A 17,984-nucleotide genomic window follows, 5' to 3' on the forward strand; every position below is an offset into this window, starting at 1 on the left:
GTAGGCAAAAATTTTCAGTTTTAAAAAGGTAGCCTGATCAGTTATCAACACCACCACTGTGCGTAGGGCACCAAGAGACAGAGGAGGGACCAACATTTAGCCAATAAATAGTAGCTGTACTGCAAACTGTTTTTCACTCTTGTTAGAGAAAGTATACAATGTCAACATGCACCAACAGCATGTTACATAAAGATGATACTTTTCGGGTCCTCTCTATAAAGATCCAACTTGAACATAGGCCCTATGCTACTCCATTTAATTGACAACGTGTCTGAGTGCGCAGAAGATTGAGAGAAAACGAGTGGCAGGTTTTAGCTGGCTTGTCATTGTTGATGATAATTGATATCTCCTTTTTATTAAGTTAAGATTAAACTAAATGCGGCAGTGGTTGGGACAGACTTATGGGGGCGAAAATAGGAGTAAAGCAGGGGATGAGGATATCGACAGAGAAATAGATAGAGATCCCAATCATGAAATGAAGTGTTTGCACTTTCTGTGTATATTTTGTGGTATGTATTCATGCCAACAATATTAATAAAATGACCAAATGCATTCAGTGACACTCATCTCAAACTCATAATTCTCCTATTTTCACCGGAAAAAAATTGGCTAATAGAAATTCTGATTGGCTAGTAACTTTAGAAAGTTACCAGCCACATTGGCTGGTGATCAAAAAAGTTAATTTAGAACCCTGATTTTAACACCTTTGCAATAACAGTGTGACACAGTAAGGAATATCACTAAAATAGCTATTTCCACAGGTTTGACAACCAGGCAGCAGCTTTACCAACAGAAAAAAAAGTAGAACTACACAATTAATCATGAAAATTTGTAAAAAAAAAAAATGAAAATAAATACATGTTTCAGGCGCTCTGGGGCATATTATGGGTTGGTTCCCTTGGATACCAGACAGGCCAACAGTCAGTGAAATGATAACTCTTAGACATGCTAACTAACAGACAGATGTTAACTGCCAGGAAAATGCTAACTTTCAGAGAAGGTAGGCCAAGTTGCAAACATGAGTGTGCTAAAACATTCAAACTGGAACTGATACAAAATCTTAAACTGTGACAAGCATTCGATAGACAATGGATTTCACTGAGTGGCAGGAACGAAAATAGAACTCGTAATTAACGCGATGGCGGTGAAAGGGTTTGGTGCTGGTCTGTGGGGTTGTACTGAAAACAGTGGAATCCAAGTATTTGAAAATAGAGCACACCGTGTTCACCCACCTCACTTTACTCTGATGACGGCGTTTACACATCACTACAGCGTGCCGCAGGGTACCGGAGAACCGAAATCCACACCAGATGTGGCCCTGGTTGGGAATCAGGATTTTCATTCCTTCAGTATATTGTGTCGTGTCCAGGGGAAGAGATGGGAGATACTAAGCCACACATTCTGCTCCTGGACGTGGAGATTAGAATTAGGGCTGCAACAATCCATCAAGGAAAATAATTGACATGAAAATGATCATTAGTTGTAGCCCAAATCAGGGATATGTGGAGGCAATAGTGGCAACATGGAACACAATTCAACCCAGACAGCAAGAGGCTGGCGGACCATTGTCGGTCCATAGGGGGCATAGCTGGCGGTCCGCTGGCATTTTGCTCATCGGTTCTCTGGCGGTCCGCTGGCGGGTTGCAGACAAATTGCCCTTATACACTATATATCATTTCATTAATTTTATTAACAACGGCGGATCACAAGTGGCACGCCACCGGCAGCATACCACCTGCGGTCCGCTATTAGCCAATCTGATTTTGCTATCTGGGAAAGTTGGCAGAACACTGATAGGATAGGGTAGGACTTTGAGTATGTCAAAGGTGTCTACTGTTGTACAGGTGTATCCCTAAATAGCTTGTTCTGTATTCAAATTAGCATCTAGTATTAAGCAATACTTTGTATTGGCTGGTAGGCTATGTCTGATCTGACCTCATTCCTATGTAGGCCTAGCTTGTTCTGTATTCACATTACCATCTGCTGTTAATCAATAGTTTTACTGTATACACATCTAATCTATACATAAGAAACTCACTATAGTACTGTGGGATGCATTGATGCTACGTTTACACGTGGCCGGCTATTTTCATAAACGGACATTTCATCCTCTCCGTTTTCAAAAATAACATTGTGCACACCACACTAACCCGGCTATATGCCTTCAAGAGCATGCCAAACCTGTACGTGGCAGTGTAACGAGAAGCTCAAGCCCATGTTAGCTAATCAGAATCCCGGAAATATTAACAACAGCAACGAATCACTTCCTCTTTCTCTTTTGAACTGACTAAAAATCTCCGCCTCGTCACAAAAATCTCAGTTCGTACCTGTTTAGACGCAAACGAACAAACAAGTATAAGTAAGTAAGTATAAGTATAAACTGTATACTCTTTTAATCCCGTGAGGGAAATTTGGTCTCTACATTTATCCCAATCCGTGAATTAGTGAAACATACTCAGCACACAGTGAACACACAGTGAGGTGAAGCACACACTAATCCTTGCGCAGTGAGCTGCCTGCAACAACAGCGGCGTTCGGGGAGCAGTGAGGGGTTAGGTGCCTTGCTCAAGGGCACTTCAGCGTGCCTACTGGTCGGGGTTCGAACCGGCAACTCTCCAGTTACAAGTCCGAAAGCGCTAACCAGTAGGCCACGGCTGCCAAAAACGGAGTTTTCCCAAAAAAAACGATCAGCCCGTTTGCGGAGGGATAAAACCTCCGTTTGCGTCTAAATGACAGGGTCAAACGCAGAAAAACATCACCGGTTGCATCATTTTCGTTGCCGTCTAAACAGGGCCTGAGAGGCTCTTTTGCAGGATTCGTCTAGCTCACATTCTGTCAATGGAAAAGGATGTAATATGGTGGAGGCTAACATCCGCAGAGGTCTACTTGCTGCTAGCATGTCTCTGGAGATGTCAGGGAAGTAACATGAGGCTTAATTCCATGTTCACCTTAGTCTCTGTAAAGAGCTTTTCTTTTGGTCTGTTACGAGGGCGGACCATCAGAGTCTGATACAACCTCTTCACACAGAGGCGTACCGCTACTGGGGTGAGAGTCTGTGTTGGGTTGTGTCGCCATGTCAACTCTCTCGGTGGCAGCTGCTGTCTCCGCTATGTTGTATCTCTGTCGGCTGGGAGGAAAAAAGGGAGGAACGTGTTAAAAACACCTTTGTTCAACTGTCTTGACTAGGAGAGTCAAATATGGACATTCAACTAGCAGCAATGGTAGGCTACACAAACACGGAGATCATATTTTATGAATCTTTCATGCTGGATATGGCAACACATTAGTCCTAAACATATTTGTTCAACAGCACATTTTTATTAGCTCAACTCTTCAGCCAAGTAGATGAGCTAATTAGTGAAATAACCTGTTTTAGGTGCACAGGTAGAATTTGTACATGGTAGGACATTTACTTTCTGAAGCCAGAGGTGCGTTTAAATTCACAAACATAGGCGGACATTACAGAATGTTTGCAAAAACGTTTCTGTTGGCCTTGAGTTTTTTAGAAAAGTTTATGAACATTCGCAGTTCACAATTTGAGTTTGACGTTGAGGAGGTGGTTCTTCAGTGGAGCTGGACAAACCATAGACTGTATAGAACTGGACAGTGTGGCTGCATTCTGCCAGAGCCCGTCTACGGAGAGCCTGGCCACTCCATATTAAGTCCCATTGTACCGAATTTTGGTTGCAGTTCCACCAGATTTCCACTGGGGGCGATCGCCATGAGTGCAGAATGAATGGGAGTCAATGGAGCAAGACGGCTAAATTAGTCTCTTTCACCTGATTGTCGTTGACAAATCTCAGATTTGATTGTAGTTTGTATAACTTCAACATGGGTTATAGGTCAAAAGTTGAATGAACGAGTACTTATGTCCTTTTGTTTTCTTACAGGTTGGGTCGTTGTTGCCCATAACAAGCTAGCATTGTGCTAATGAGTGACGTCATTGACACTTTTGAAAGGGTTCTTAGAACAATTAAGTGACTTTAAAAAATATAATACTCAACCAAGTGTATTTTCTTTGCCTCCCCTTTCAATACAATATTCAAATTACTTGAAAAAAAAATTATATCCCGAGAAAAGTGGATTTTGAGGGGTACAGCTCCATAGACCTCCATGCATTCTGCACTCGTGGACGAAAGCACCTCATGTGGAACCACAGAAGGAACTGCAACCAGTTCAGAAACCGAAGTTTTCAGAGAGTGGCAGTTCTCCCCTTATTAGACATTCTCTGATTCTGCAGCGTTCTATGGAATTGAAGCCGCCGAGGCGACGCCATCTTGGAAAATTTGGAGCCAATTTGAAGTGCGGCTGCGCAGCAAAAGTTGAAGCATGCGAGTGAAGAGGACTGAGTGCCACTCAGCGAAGTTAAACACGCCCCTTTGTCAAGTGAAACCCGCCCCCTTCTCCTTTCCACAACGCAGGTCGACTCGGCGCCCGAAGGCTAGCTGGCTGGATGAATTTTGCGGCTGTTAGTTAGCTAAACAGTACAAACAACAATCGGTTTGTTCTTGTCTGGTAAGTGTTATGATCAACTGAAAAAGTTTTTGTCTATTGGTGTTCTTAAATACGCCTAAGAGAGCTTATTATGTTGATTATAGACTGTGACAATTTAGTATGGTGAATACTAATGAGCTAACAAAAGAAATAATGGACAGCTTAATTACATGCTAACGCTAGCAGCTACATTAACGCTACTGCTAACGGGAGGCTGTTAGTCGTTGAAGTGAAGATAAGCACACAGCTCCCGTAACAGTCGATGCATGATATACTTGGTTTTATTAGTTGTTGCTGTTTTCAAATATCTCAATGTATGCCATCTCAACATGGAGTAACCACTGACTGTACATGGGGATTAATAACACTAGACAGTCAGTACAGTATATGATGTGATAAAGCAACGCGAGTTAACGTTAACGTAATGTGAAGCATGGACCTCATCAACCTGTCATGTTAATGTAACTACTAGCCAGTTTGCCAGCGTTTTTCTTAACGTTAACGACAGACACCTCTGTTAGAGCTATTTCTGTGATGGTAGGTCGGTAGCATAGACTGTAAAAAATAGATCGGTAGTTGTAGACCGCATAAGTGAATGATCGATAAATGAAACGCCTGCATTAAACACTACGCTAAGAGCCAGTCACTTCCCAGGGATATCGGTGAACATTTGAGAAAGACCTTAGTTTGTCATCTAACGTCCATGATCAGTCATACTGATAACGTTATTTTTCAAGATGATGCAAGTTAATAACATTCACACCGCATATTTAAATGTGTAGTTAACATTAGGTAGGCTGTGAAGTTTATTGCACACATATATTTAATTAATTGGTATTACTAGTGGTGTTGAGTGCCTGATTAGATGCTTTGTAATGTTGTAAAATTGTCTGACTAACTTTATTGTAACTTTCCTTTTTGCAGGTAAGATATGGGTGATGGCTGAATGTACTGGAGGTGGCGGCAAGGTGGTCTCCATGGTCTACATTAGTCTGCAAGCAAGGGAATGCCTACGTGAAATGATTTGGCTGGGGTGGTCTGAGGTGGCATGTCCTCCCCCTTTCTCTAGGTCCCCTGACATCCATCTCCCTGACATCATCACCCACCGTCACTGGATCAACCTGAAGCCCCTTATACATGGGACATGGCACAGCACCACTACGTTCTGAAAACACATGACTTTCAATAACTTATGTGCACCAAGAAAGGTCTGCCGCTGCTCTGAACCTTCTGTTAATGTGACATAATTCATACTTGAGGCTGTACACATCCCTTTGTTTCTATTTTCTTTATTGATGTCACCCAAACTTCAACTTTCTGTATGCCCCTGAACTCACACAAATTGTAAATTGCAATGCGCCATTTAACTAGTGGTGTAGTCGAGTTAGTTAGTTGTAGTGGTGGGTATACATATGGGTATGTGAGCAACCCCAAATGTTATTAAATACATATCCTTGCCTATTTTAAATGGGTTTACTGTGTAGTCCTGTGTATCACGTAGACTATACCACGGTCATTTAACTGCCTTGGTATTTAAGTCAGAGGCCATTGCTTAGTATTTAACTGTAGCCGTTACAAGAATATTAATATCAGAATAATTATTGGTTGATACTAAATCAATATTGAATGTTTTTTTTATTTCTTTTGTGTGATATATCATTCAGAATGCTGCAACATTACTGGTCTTCAATCAGCCAAAGAGGACACATTGTAACTCCTCTCCTAGTTACTCTCCATTGGCTCCCTACAGTAGCCAGAATTACATTTAAATCTCTCACTTTGGCCTATAGGACACTGACTGGATCTGCTCCTTGTTATTTTAATTCAATGATCAAGATATACATCCCCAACTGCCTTCTGATGAGTGTCTGTTGTGTCGACCAGTCTTAAACGCTAGGTCAAATTCAAGACTCTTTTCCTCAGTGGTTCCATGTTGGTGGAATGAGTTGCCCAGTGCTCTTCGTTCTTGTGATAGTTTTTGGTCTTTTAAGCACTTCTTATACATTATGGTTTGTATGCAGTAGTACTGTTTTATTTTCCTTATAGGCTATTAATTAATTTGACATTATTTATTATTGATATTCTCCTTAATGTAGTCTTACCATGTAAGTTAAATGATGACTGTGGCTAACGTCACTTCGGATCAATATAGCAGAGCCCTTTTACTTTACCTATCAAGTGGCTAATGCTAGCATGATTTAGCATGCTATGAGCTAATATACTTAGCATCTACGAAAGAATAGCACATATCTTTTTTCACAAAGAATCTGTCACAACTAACAACGATGTCTCTTACAAACAACTACACAATGTATGACTATCGATATGTATTTAGTCAGACTGTGATAAGATATAGCCTAATGATAATAACAGCAACACTTATTTAGGTTAGATTATGTGTCGAAATCAGGTGTCGTTAAAATAAGTGAGCGATGAGGTGGTAGTGTCTGCAGCCTAGACGGTAAAACATAATGGACAAAGCTGCCAGGTCTGCAGCCAGCCAGCTGTCAATCATAGGTGTAAACACACCTTTTAGATTTGTTAATATAACATTAATAATTTCAGCGAGAAAAGAAAAAATTGTGTGTATTGAAGATCTTGAAAACTATTTTTTCAATAAAAAGTTGTTGATACAAAAATAGTTTTAGGTGAGAAAAGTGACACGGAAAGTTGGCTACTTGGCCATTGAAATACATGGGGATGGGCGGAGTTACACATTGTACTGCAGCCAGCCACCAGGGGGCTCTGGACTAACGCTCGCATCACTCTTAACAGACGGCACACTGTCCAGTTCTATATATACAGTCTATGGGACAAACGGTCACCGTTAAAGGGGTGGTTCAGGATTTTGGACATAGGACCTCATTTCCAAGTTAGCAAGTGTGATATTTACCAGTGGAGACCGTTTTCAACACAAGTTGCAGAGTTTGCAGGTGCTAGGCTAGCGCAAGTCAACAGTATGTGTTAGCCTGTTACTAAAAACAGTCTTACCCACTCCACAGTACACCCGAGGCAAATAAATTATAACGCCAGACTATGGATGTAAACATTTGTTTGCTGAATTTGAACGCATTTGAGCAAGGCACTTAACTCCGAGTTGCTCCGAGTTTTTGGATAAAAGCGTCTACTAAATGAATAAATGTAAACAGTCAACAGTACAGCTGTCTACAGCAACCAAAGAGGACTGAATAAGGGACACAAGTAGAATACAACACATGAATGTATTCAGTCCCAGATGAATCATACATTTGCACATACTGTACAACCAGGAGAAAAAGACAGAGAGGGGAAGCCGAGAATGATCTACCCCGGGCATCTGAAGCCCCATGCGTTTCTCCGGCCCTATGCTAGTAGGCCTAGTCCCTGTCTTAGTCTGAAAATGGAAATGAATAAAATATTTGATTACAATCTGCGGTAACACTCCATAATAAGGTGCCATAATAAATAGCAAACTAGTAATTACCTAACCCTTTGTTAATATTTACTAACATATCCATTTGGCACAAGTTAATAGTTTTTTTCATCATCAATTAAATATTTGTTGTTTGCATAAAATCTGTATGTTAATGTTTTAGCAAATCTATTAACTAATATTGTATTAATATGTGTTAATAGTTAACTAAATGTCTTTTTGGCACTAATTAACAGTTATTTCTTACATCATTTAAATGTTAAATGTTTATTTACAAACTATATGTTAATAGAAAAGTGACTTATTATTAATGACTTATTATTATTTAACTAATTGTTATTAAACTGTGCTTCTGCCTATCCCAATATGAACCACTCCCCATGGCCCTTACAATAGATAGATAGATAGATAGATAGATACTTTATTGATCCCGAAGGGGAAATTCAAGAAAAAAAACACGGAGCTACCTTGACATGCCGCCACTCTTGTTGGCGCCAGAAACGCTTGCAATAAAGTTGGTTAAGCTTAATTAATATATTAGTAGTACATAGCTATAAGCGTGGGGCCCCTTATAATAAAGTTGGTTGAGCTTAATTAATATATTAGTAATATATAACTATCAGTATGGGGGACCCTTATAATAAAGTTGGTTAAGCTTTATTAATATACTAGTAATATATAACTATTAGTCAGACGGTGAAGGGACTGAGACCAAAACTGGCTTATCACATTTATTCCTTTAGGAAAAGTTAAAACAAAACATGCCTTCAGGCACTGGCATACATAAAACAGCATCTGCACAAGCAAAATAAAAAGAAGTAGTTGAATGGGCTATATTACATGCATGATTCCTATACCATCACTGTCAGCCCTGCTAGCAAGGGAGACGTGCGACATGGAATGTTCAGGTGCACAGAACGAGTTTATTAATATTCTGAGTCTCACTAAACACTCACAGACGTAGACTATACGGAGGTAATGCATAAACATAATGCTAAACTAAATGTACATTCGTTTCCTGCTAGACTGAATTGCACTTTCCATGTGCACTAAGCTAAACTACACTGAATGCATGGAAAGTTGCTAGCGGAGTTTACAGCTAGTCACGTTAGACTCGTGTGTATGAACTCGTGGTCATAATGAAACCATTAATAAACGTTCTCTAAGTTGCTAGAATTGCACCCAAATCCTAACAATACAATCATGTAAAGTAATATAATACAAGCGGTATATCGAAGTTTTCAACTTAAACAACATTTTACAGTTACAAAATTAAAACAAAGTGGAGAGTGCTTTCTACAGTCAACCTACCCAATGCAAAGAATACGCTTCTGATCGGCTATGGCAACAATACAAGGACAAAACGCAGCAGAGCTGCAGTATACCGTTTCTCCAAAGGGGGCTCCAAAACACCAATCTAAGCTGCTTAATCACGGCGAAAATCGCATAGGCCTACAAACACTAAACTACATTTCTAACTCTGTTACACCCCCTCCCCTGAATTTCACCAAATTCAAGCAGCAACCAAATAGTACTTCCAAAGGCAAAGGGTACACTACTTTCAAACACTAGACAAAGGGTCACCAATTACAGGACAGCCAACCACAAAGGTATCCAATAACTAAGGATGAAGTGGAAGAAGAGGTGTGCAAACTCTCACACAACCAACCACTGGCAGTAGGGTGCCTTATACACCCCACAAGACCATAAAGCCATAAACCATAAATTCTCCACAAAGCTAATCAGAAAAGCTAGATAAATAATAATAATGTGTCATAAATGTTTATTTACAAACTATATACTAATATAAAAGTTAAACATTTAAAAGAAATAACTGTTAATTAGTGCCAAAAAGACATTTAGTTAACTATTAACAAATATTAATACAATATTAGTTAATAGATTTGTTAAAACATTAACGTACAGATTTTATGCAAACAACTAATATTTAATTAATGATGAAAAAACTATTAACTTGTGCCAAATAGATATTTTAGTAACAATTAACAAATATTAACAAAGAGTTAGGTAATTACTAGTTTGCTATTTATTATGGCACCTTATTATGGAGTGTTACCCAATCTGCTATCATTGTTAAAATAGAATTCCACTCTCAATTTCACTCTTGATAAAAGCGATTTTTCACATAGATATCCGTTTCTCGAGGTCACCGAGTATTGTCAGTACGGAAAAAAAACCTGTAAACAATCGGTTTTAGCTAGCTCGAGTTGCTGCAGCCAACAGTTAGAGCTTCCAGGCAGCTACAGTGCTACACTGCTAAATTCTGGGCCCCAGAGTGTAGCTAGCGCTCTTGCTCCCTGGCTAATTAGCTAATGGCTGTAGCAACTCGAGCTAGGTAAAACCGAATGTTTTCAGGCTTTTTTTGTCGTACCGACAGTACTCGGTGACCTCAAGAAACAGAGATCTATATGAAAAATCGCTGGAATTCTCCTTAAGTATGTAAAGAAAACATAAATGTTCTTTTGAAAGTAAAGGTCATCACCCCCTGGTCTAGGCTGCAGGGAGCGAGTCCAGGCACATGACAGTGAGGTTGTGAGACCTAAGGAAATCCCCAACCCGTAGCAGATCTTTTTTTGTTTTGTGTAACTAAAATTAAGGTGGTCATTAAGTTTGCAGAACTGAAATGTTGCTAGATGAACTTGACAGCTTAAGGTGGTCAGCAAAGTTACAATTAAGGTGGTCAGCAAGTTACAATTAAGGTGGTCAACAAGTTAGATGAACATGACAGATTGATGTTGTAAACTTGAACTTAAATTATGTTACTGGTTGGCTTTACAAGGGCCCCTGTGGCCTCTCTCTTCTCCCAAGCTGCTGCTTCTGTTGTTGCTTGAAAATCAGAAGGACAACCTTCCTGTTAATGTTTCTCATGAACTCTGGAGTTTATAGTGCACTTTATAGTACACAGAATTTCACCTGTTTGTGAGTGGTTGGTTGGTGTGTTTGGGGTGGGAGCGGTGACCTGTGACTTACAATGGCAGAGCTTTCTTTGAGCGGAAAAAACAGAGGAGGCCCGTCAGTAAGATAAATGCAACCACCGCTAGAACACTTCCAGACACTGTTAATCAAACACAGAGAGGGAGATGGATTAGTTCTGAAGACACACACACACAGACACAGAAACACACACACACACACACACACTAGAGTGAATATCCGCAGGCTACAGTACATGGAATGTAGTCTGCACAGTGTAAACTTGTCCAAGTAGCCATGTGTAGCTGTGAGAGTGGGAGAGACAACGTGAATAGTGAATGGGCCCTTTATTATGCTTAGCAGCCGCGGAACCAATTAGCACACACACACACGCACACGCACACAAAACACACATTTTACTTACCTACAGCAGGCTGATTGGAGTGTGGCAGAAAAACACTGGAATCTGTCAGAGAAAGAAACAGAGATTAAAAAAATATCTTATTGGTTTATACACGTCAATGAGAGTGAGTGAGTATGTGAGGGTGTGTGTGTGTGTGTATTATGTTTCACTCTTGATATCATCCTCATTGATTTTTGACTGCATTATGAGTTGCATTATTTTAAAGGATGGATGAGTGGTCGTTCCCGGGTCAGTGACGGATAAGGGTTGGTAAGATGAGAAAATTGAAAATATGTTTAAACCTTTAAAACAAAACATGCCTGAGGTTTGCTAAAGTGTATACTTTGTATTTCTGTTGTATTCATATTATTTAATATGAGGTGTATGCTATTTTTTAACAAAAGATAGAACTAACAGCCTGTTAAATTGTCAAATGGTGTAACCACAAAAATGACATATCTAATATTTCACACCTCCTTGAGTTCATGCAATTGCTCTCATTAAATTATTAGTTTATTTTGTAATATCCTATGATAATATGTTTTATTATATTTATTTCTAAATTTAAATTATATGGGTTTTTCATTGTACTGAGCAAGACTATATGCTGTTAACATCTTGTTTTCTGTCTATTCTTTGACCATTTAAGTAAAAATGGTTTAAACAACCATTATTACAGTAAAGTATTATTAAATCATTATCCATATACATTTTTTTGTACATTATTAGTATTTTAGACAAAATACTGGTTACACCAATTGACATAAATCGGTTACACCAATTGACCATAAAACGTTTATAGCAATAGGACAAGAAATTGACACAGAAAATAGGTATCAACGTAAACTGAATTGGATATTTTGATATGTATTCATGTCATTCATCATATTCCATATCAAATATCATTTCATAACATCAATGAAGAAACTTGTGTTCTATTTGATTTCAATTCAGTTCTCATACAATTTCTATACCCATTATTTTCAAAGAGAGTGAGATAAAGGGCCCTATTTTCGCGATGCAAAACCTGGCGTATTATTATTATGACGCAAAGTTTTTTCCTATCTTACACTTCACTTTTATTAAATAATGCGCCCAGGGGTGTGACAATTACTAACATAAGGTGTGGTCTGGCACATGATCTAAAAATCGCTATCTTATACCATCTAAAAAGCATTACGCCAAGAAAAGCCTGGGCCCAGTTCCCCGAAAGCATCTTAAGCCTAAGAGCGTCGTAAAGTCCCTCTTACGAACGTCTTAAGATTTGCCGACTGTTTCCCCAAACCATCGTAGCTTAAGAGCGTCGTGAAAACACTCTTAGATCTATGAGTGCTCCAGAGTTATCGTTACCGGCTAAGAGCGTCTTAACAGTACTTCTCACTGAGGTCACCAACAGGACATACAGAGGAATTACAACTTAGAATACATAATCCAACTTACGTTCCCATTCTTTATTGTGTTTACCTGTGATGAATCAGATTTTAGCGTGCAAAATAGCATAGCCTACATTTAATGGTCATAATATTGTGATGAAAAGTGGACAAAAATGCAATCAAGTTATGAAACGAGACGTTGCCAGAATAGTTTGACATTGTCTTTGCTAAGTGAAGGCTATATTTTATTAGGCCTATGAGGTAAAAAGCAGAGAAGGCAACATGTGGTTTAGTCTGTGTGTGTGTGGGTGTGTGTATGTGTGTGTGCGTGCGTGTATGTGTGTGTGTGCGTGTATGTGTGTGTGTATGTGTGTGCGTGCGTGTGTGTGTGTGCACATGCGTATGTGTGTAATGTATGTGTGTGTGTGTGTGTGTGTTTGTGCGCGTGTGTAATGTATGTGTATGTGTGTGTGTGTGTGTGCATGCAGGCATATTATCGGAACATTGACATCCAATAGACTTTCCTCGGCCAACTGCACAGCTGGTTTCTAGCTAATGGATGTACGCCAGCAAGTTATTAGACAATGTGCCACACCAGCTGCTATAGTGCTCTTGCTTCACATATGTGCACTGACAATGAACACTTTGTGTGCATAAATATGTGGACCATGGAAACAAATATATAACTAATGATTCAATAGTGGACATTTACTACAAAATATGCATAAACCTATGCTACCGGTGTGAAGGGGTGAGTATGTAAGTGTGGCAATGAGTTTTAAATGGTGGCTTTCATATAAGCTTGCAAATTTGAGACTTTGCAATGTGTGTGTCTGTGCACATGTGTATACAGAGTAAAAGGTTGCATGCTTCAGGATAGTCCTCAAGAATTTTAACAAAACACATATGCAAGCCTGTAGGCATGCACACAAGCATGCAAGCACACACAAACACACATACAGTACACGCACGCACACACACACACACACACACACACACACACAGTGTCCTGAGCTAGCAACATTACATTACATTACATTTGGCTGTAATGTAATGTTTTAACCCAAAATGACTTCTAACAAAGGAAACAATCAAGGTAGAGTGTGATAAGGAAAAGTTAGTTAGTGCAGCAGTGAATAATCTGACGGGGACTGACACTTGACTGTATGGAAGTACTTCCATACAGTCAAGTGTCAGTCCCCGTCAGATGGTAAGTGCTAGAATTAGCAACATTTGCAAGGCCCCTCAGAAGCTAACAAAGAAAAGTCCTGTAATCGGTGCATGCTCTCTCTCTCTCTCTCTGCTGCACTCTCAAAATATATGTTCAGTGTCAAGTTAAATCTGCTGCAGAGAACCCAGAACATAGTCAATATGTTGTTTTTGAGAGATTTAATGCAGGAGATTTAACGCATTTCCAATTAAAACGATCAAGGTCGTTCAAAAAACACATTGCAGCTGTGTGTGTGTTTGTGTGTGTGTGAGAGAGAGAGGGAGAGTTGATTTATATGCATTCTCACTGCAGTCCAATAACTTGCAAGAATGGAATGCAAAGCCATCAGCAAGGGAAAGCATCTGCAACCACATAGTCTGTGACTCTCACATACAACTAGCCTACTATGATGGTACTTCAGATTTGCTTGTACAAATGCAACTACATATATGATTTTGTTCATTATATTTCATTTCTCATTCACGCTTTCGAAACTCCTTGAACGTCTGTAAAATGGGTAGACTTTGTACGAAATCCAACTTCCAAGGTTTGGAAATTTGCAGTACCTAATATGTTTCTAGAGGTAGCCGGGAAGATCAAGCTGCAAGCTCGCAAAAAAAAAAAAACATGTGCATATGGACATAAACAGACAAACACAGACACAAACACAGAAAAGCATGCCCCTTTTGAGTCAGAGTCACCGTGTGTGTTTACCTAGTGTGGGACTGGGAGAGGCCCTAGTGGGCATCTGCACAGAGCTGCCTGTACTGGTTGGCTTTACATGGGCCCCTGTGGCCTCTCTTGTCTCCCAAGCTGCTGCTTCTGTTGTTGTTGTTGTTGTTGTTGTTGTTGTTGTTGTTGTTGTTGTAGTTGTTGTTGTGGTGGTGGTGGTGCCTGGGAATGTGACTGATGTTCTGGTGGCTCTGGTGGTTGCTCTAGCGATAGCTTTAGGTGCTAAGCTGGTGTGTGTGGTGTGCGGCTTCCCTGAGGTGGTCACCGTGCCATAAAAAACACACACACACACACACACACACGTTTGTTTTACAAGCACTTTCTTCACAAACACACACTCTCACACTAGCAGTCATGTGCAAACATGCAGTACGATGCAAGCTTGCTAAGCAAAGTGTACACTGTAAGCCACCGGTTTTACTCATGGACAAAACACACACACACACACACACACACACACACACACACACACACACAGACAAACCTGTTAGCAAATTTGAATGTGCCCCGCAGGTTGGTCTGGAAAGGAGTCCATTGACGCCCGTTTCAGAATCACCAAAAACCCAGGAACGTGCATTTGGTGCTTCTCTTGTGACGCAACAGGTCAATGCTACAAATTGCTTTCTTGAATTTCCCCTTGGGGATCAATAAAGTATCTAACTTTAATGCACACCCTTAAGTTTAATTTCACTGCTGGTTACACCTGTGGAATTAGTAAAATGGCAAGTTCAGAAACACGCGGGTAATTAGCTCCTTTTCAGAGCAACAGGTTTGTCTGACTGCACCCCGGTTAACAATCGCTAGACAATTACAGACATACGTATGTCAACGGACACTAGAAGACTAGAACACACATGCACCGACACACACAAACACACACACACACACAAACCACACAGGACGGTACCATAAACCTAAAAGAGAATTACAGACCATGGGTGGTTGTTTGCCCTACAGTAGGGAGCGGAGTGCCAGTCGAGGTTGTGTACTCTGGTGTTGCAGTTGTCGTTTTCTTCGTGGAGGTTGCTGTAGCACAGACAAGTCTTGTCATTAGCCAACGAGACCCCCTCTCCTTCTCTCTCCCTCACATCCACATAAACACACACACACACGCACACACATAGCATGGCATGGCGTGGTGTGTTTCAGATCTAGATCTAGCACCCAATCTCTCTCTCTCAGTTCCACTCACACACACACACACACACACACATATGGTGTGTAAAACTGCATAATCTGCACTCAGGCTATTTGCTCCAGACCCCATACACATACAGTAGTTTTAACTTAAAAGTAGAAAAGAGACAGACTTGTTGATACTGTATTCTTCACAGCCATCAGCTGGGTTGTGCAGGAGGATTACTGTGGCCTTGTGGCCTTAGTGCTTCAGAAAACACTTTTATTTCAAAACATGCTCAAATTAAAGGTACCGTCAGCGATTCTAAGCGATTTCTGAGCCGTAACACTTTTTTTGGTCATGTTCAGCACGTTCATCTCCTCACAATCTGCTAGCTGTCCATTCCACAAACACAAAAAAAAATGATTATCTTGCACAGCCCTGGCACAAGCCTGTCCTCTGGGTGCAGAATGAAAGGGGAGTTTGAGGAAGGAATTGATGGGTTTGCTCTCTGGTTGGTGTTTGGGTCAAAATATCAACGGACGTGATGTCATCCAGAATCGCTGACTGTATCTTTAATGGGCAATTGTTACGTCCATAGCGGCAACTAAATGCCATGGTATATTTGTATGATGCGAATGATTATGTGAAAAGTTTTTCATGTAAGTTCTACAACCAAAAAAAGTGAATGCTCAAATTTCAATTAATCATCATTCACATTATACCTTACCATAGCATTGTGTTGGCGTTATAGACGTGACAGTTTGCATGGATTGCCCTTATAATAATAATGATGATGATGATGCAGCAGCAACAACAACAACAGCAACAGCAGCAGGATAACATGTTGAGTGTTGCTACAAGCTGGTCCATTGACCCATTGAACACAGCTTAGCTATGCCTCAAAAGTACAATCCAACCTCAGTGCAGTGAGCCGTGGCAGAAAGTGCAATCATCTATAGGTATGACAAAATGTTTTGACCATGTGACCAATGTTTTGACCATAGAGCTTTATTTGTGTGTGCATGAAAAAGAGAGTACCACCTATGGTGTGTGTGTGTGTGTCTCTCTGTGTGTGTGCGTGCCTGTGTGTGTCTCTCTCTTTCTGTGTGTGTGTATGTGTGCCTGTGTGTGTCTCTCTCTTTCTGTGTGTGTGTATGTGTGTGTGTGCATGTGAGAGAGAGTCAATCTGTGCTGCTGTGCTGTGTGTATTGATGGGTCGTCTGTTTGAAGTAGACTTAAGTGGTTTAATCCCTGGCTGCATCAGATTTGCAGAATTTGCAGATTTTATGAGCAGCATCGCTGTATTCTAAAGGAATAGACTATGAGTGCAATCCAGTGCAAAAGTCAGTGAATGGATCCTCACAGTCATCTAGTCTAGTTCATTATACATAAAAAACAGATATACAATATAAATCAACTGCAACTCCAAACTGCAGTGTGGTGTTTTGATCAGATTGATTGATTGATTGATTGATTGATTTATGCTTTAGGAGCAGAGAAGCAAATAGCTCAAATGTCAGCAACCTTTTGTCAAGATCAACCTTTTGCCTGTGAAGCCTTTCAAAATCACATGATCAACTGTGCCTGTGAAGCCTTTCAAGATCACATGATCAACTCTGCCTGTGAAGCATTTCAGTTTCAGGAATAGTTCTCTGTAAAAACATCCACTAGCACAGGACAGTACAACAACATTAAACTTCACCAGAATCTCTTCTGTGGTGCCTACAGATCAGTGCCTTACCGACACAAATCAGATGCAAAGGTGTATGCCAGCTGTAGGCTAGTGATGTTGAGTTGAATTTGCATTTGATCTGGTTTGAAGTTCCCGCTTTCCTCCTAAAACCAGGCTCACACTTGTAACGCAATGAGTGGTTCACAGGAAACTTGGTCTGTTCTATCGGTATGGTATGTTCCACCGGAGAGGGAGGGCCACAACCTACAGAGCACAGAGAGTCAGTCAGATGACAAAAACAATAAGCAATACAACAAAGCCCACAACAATGTTATTACATTAGGCGCCACCATCATTCTGACATCTCGGTAATACAAAGGGTCAAAGGGCACAGAGTGTCAGTCAGATGACAAAAACAATAAACAATAAAGCCCAAAACAAAATGTTATTACATTAGGCGGCACCATCATCTTCTAGGAAGTCCTGGTAGTGGAAGGTCAGGTGAAACAGAATTATGTTCTGGACCTTCTGTTGGAATCTTAAGTTAAGTGCATCACACACCTGCACAGACATTAGCATGGCTCACTATGCTTTCGATGCTCAAATACTTGGTGGGCAGCCGTGGCCTACTGGT

The 17,984-nt window shown here is 40.3% G+C and overlaps 1 protein-coding gene across 2 annotated transcripts in view; it reads right to left on the bottom strand.

Annotated features, from left to right (window-relative positions):
• Positions 1–194: 194 nt before the first annotated feature.
• il15ra (interleukin 15 receptor subunit alpha) overlaps positions 195–17,984 on the bottom strand; it is a 47,996-nt gene continuing 30,206 nt past the window's right edge. Inside the window, exons 2-8 of one of the 2 annotated variants that reach the window (XM_048268846.1) lie at positions 17,420–17,614; positions 15,492–15,584; positions 14,541–14,810; positions 11,265–11,306; positions 10,898–10,982; positions 2,949–3,127; positions 195–1,407 (exon numbers count right to left, since the gene is read on the bottom strand). In XM_048268846.1, the coding sequence (XP_048124803.1) occupies positions 2,983–3,127; positions 10,898–10,982; positions 11,265–11,306; positions 14,541–14,810; positions 15,492–15,584; positions 17,420–17,614 (830 nt within the window). In that variant the 3' untranslated portion in view covers positions 195–1,407; positions 2,949–2,982. The remainder of the gene's footprint in view (positions 1,408–2,948; positions 3,128–10,897; positions 10,983–11,264; positions 11,307–14,540; positions 14,811–15,491; positions 15,585–17,419; positions 17,615–17,984) is intronic. The other variant, XM_048268847.1, reaches the window with a different exon arrangement.

This window comes from Alosa alosa, chromosome 17, assembly GCF_017589495.1.
Source record: "Alosa alosa isolate M-15738 ecotype Scorff River chromosome 17, AALO_Geno_1.1, whole genome shotgun sequence".
NCBI classification, from domain to species: domain Eukaryota; kingdom Metazoa; phylum Chordata; class Actinopteri; order Clupeiformes; family Clupeidae; genus Alosa; species Alosa alosa.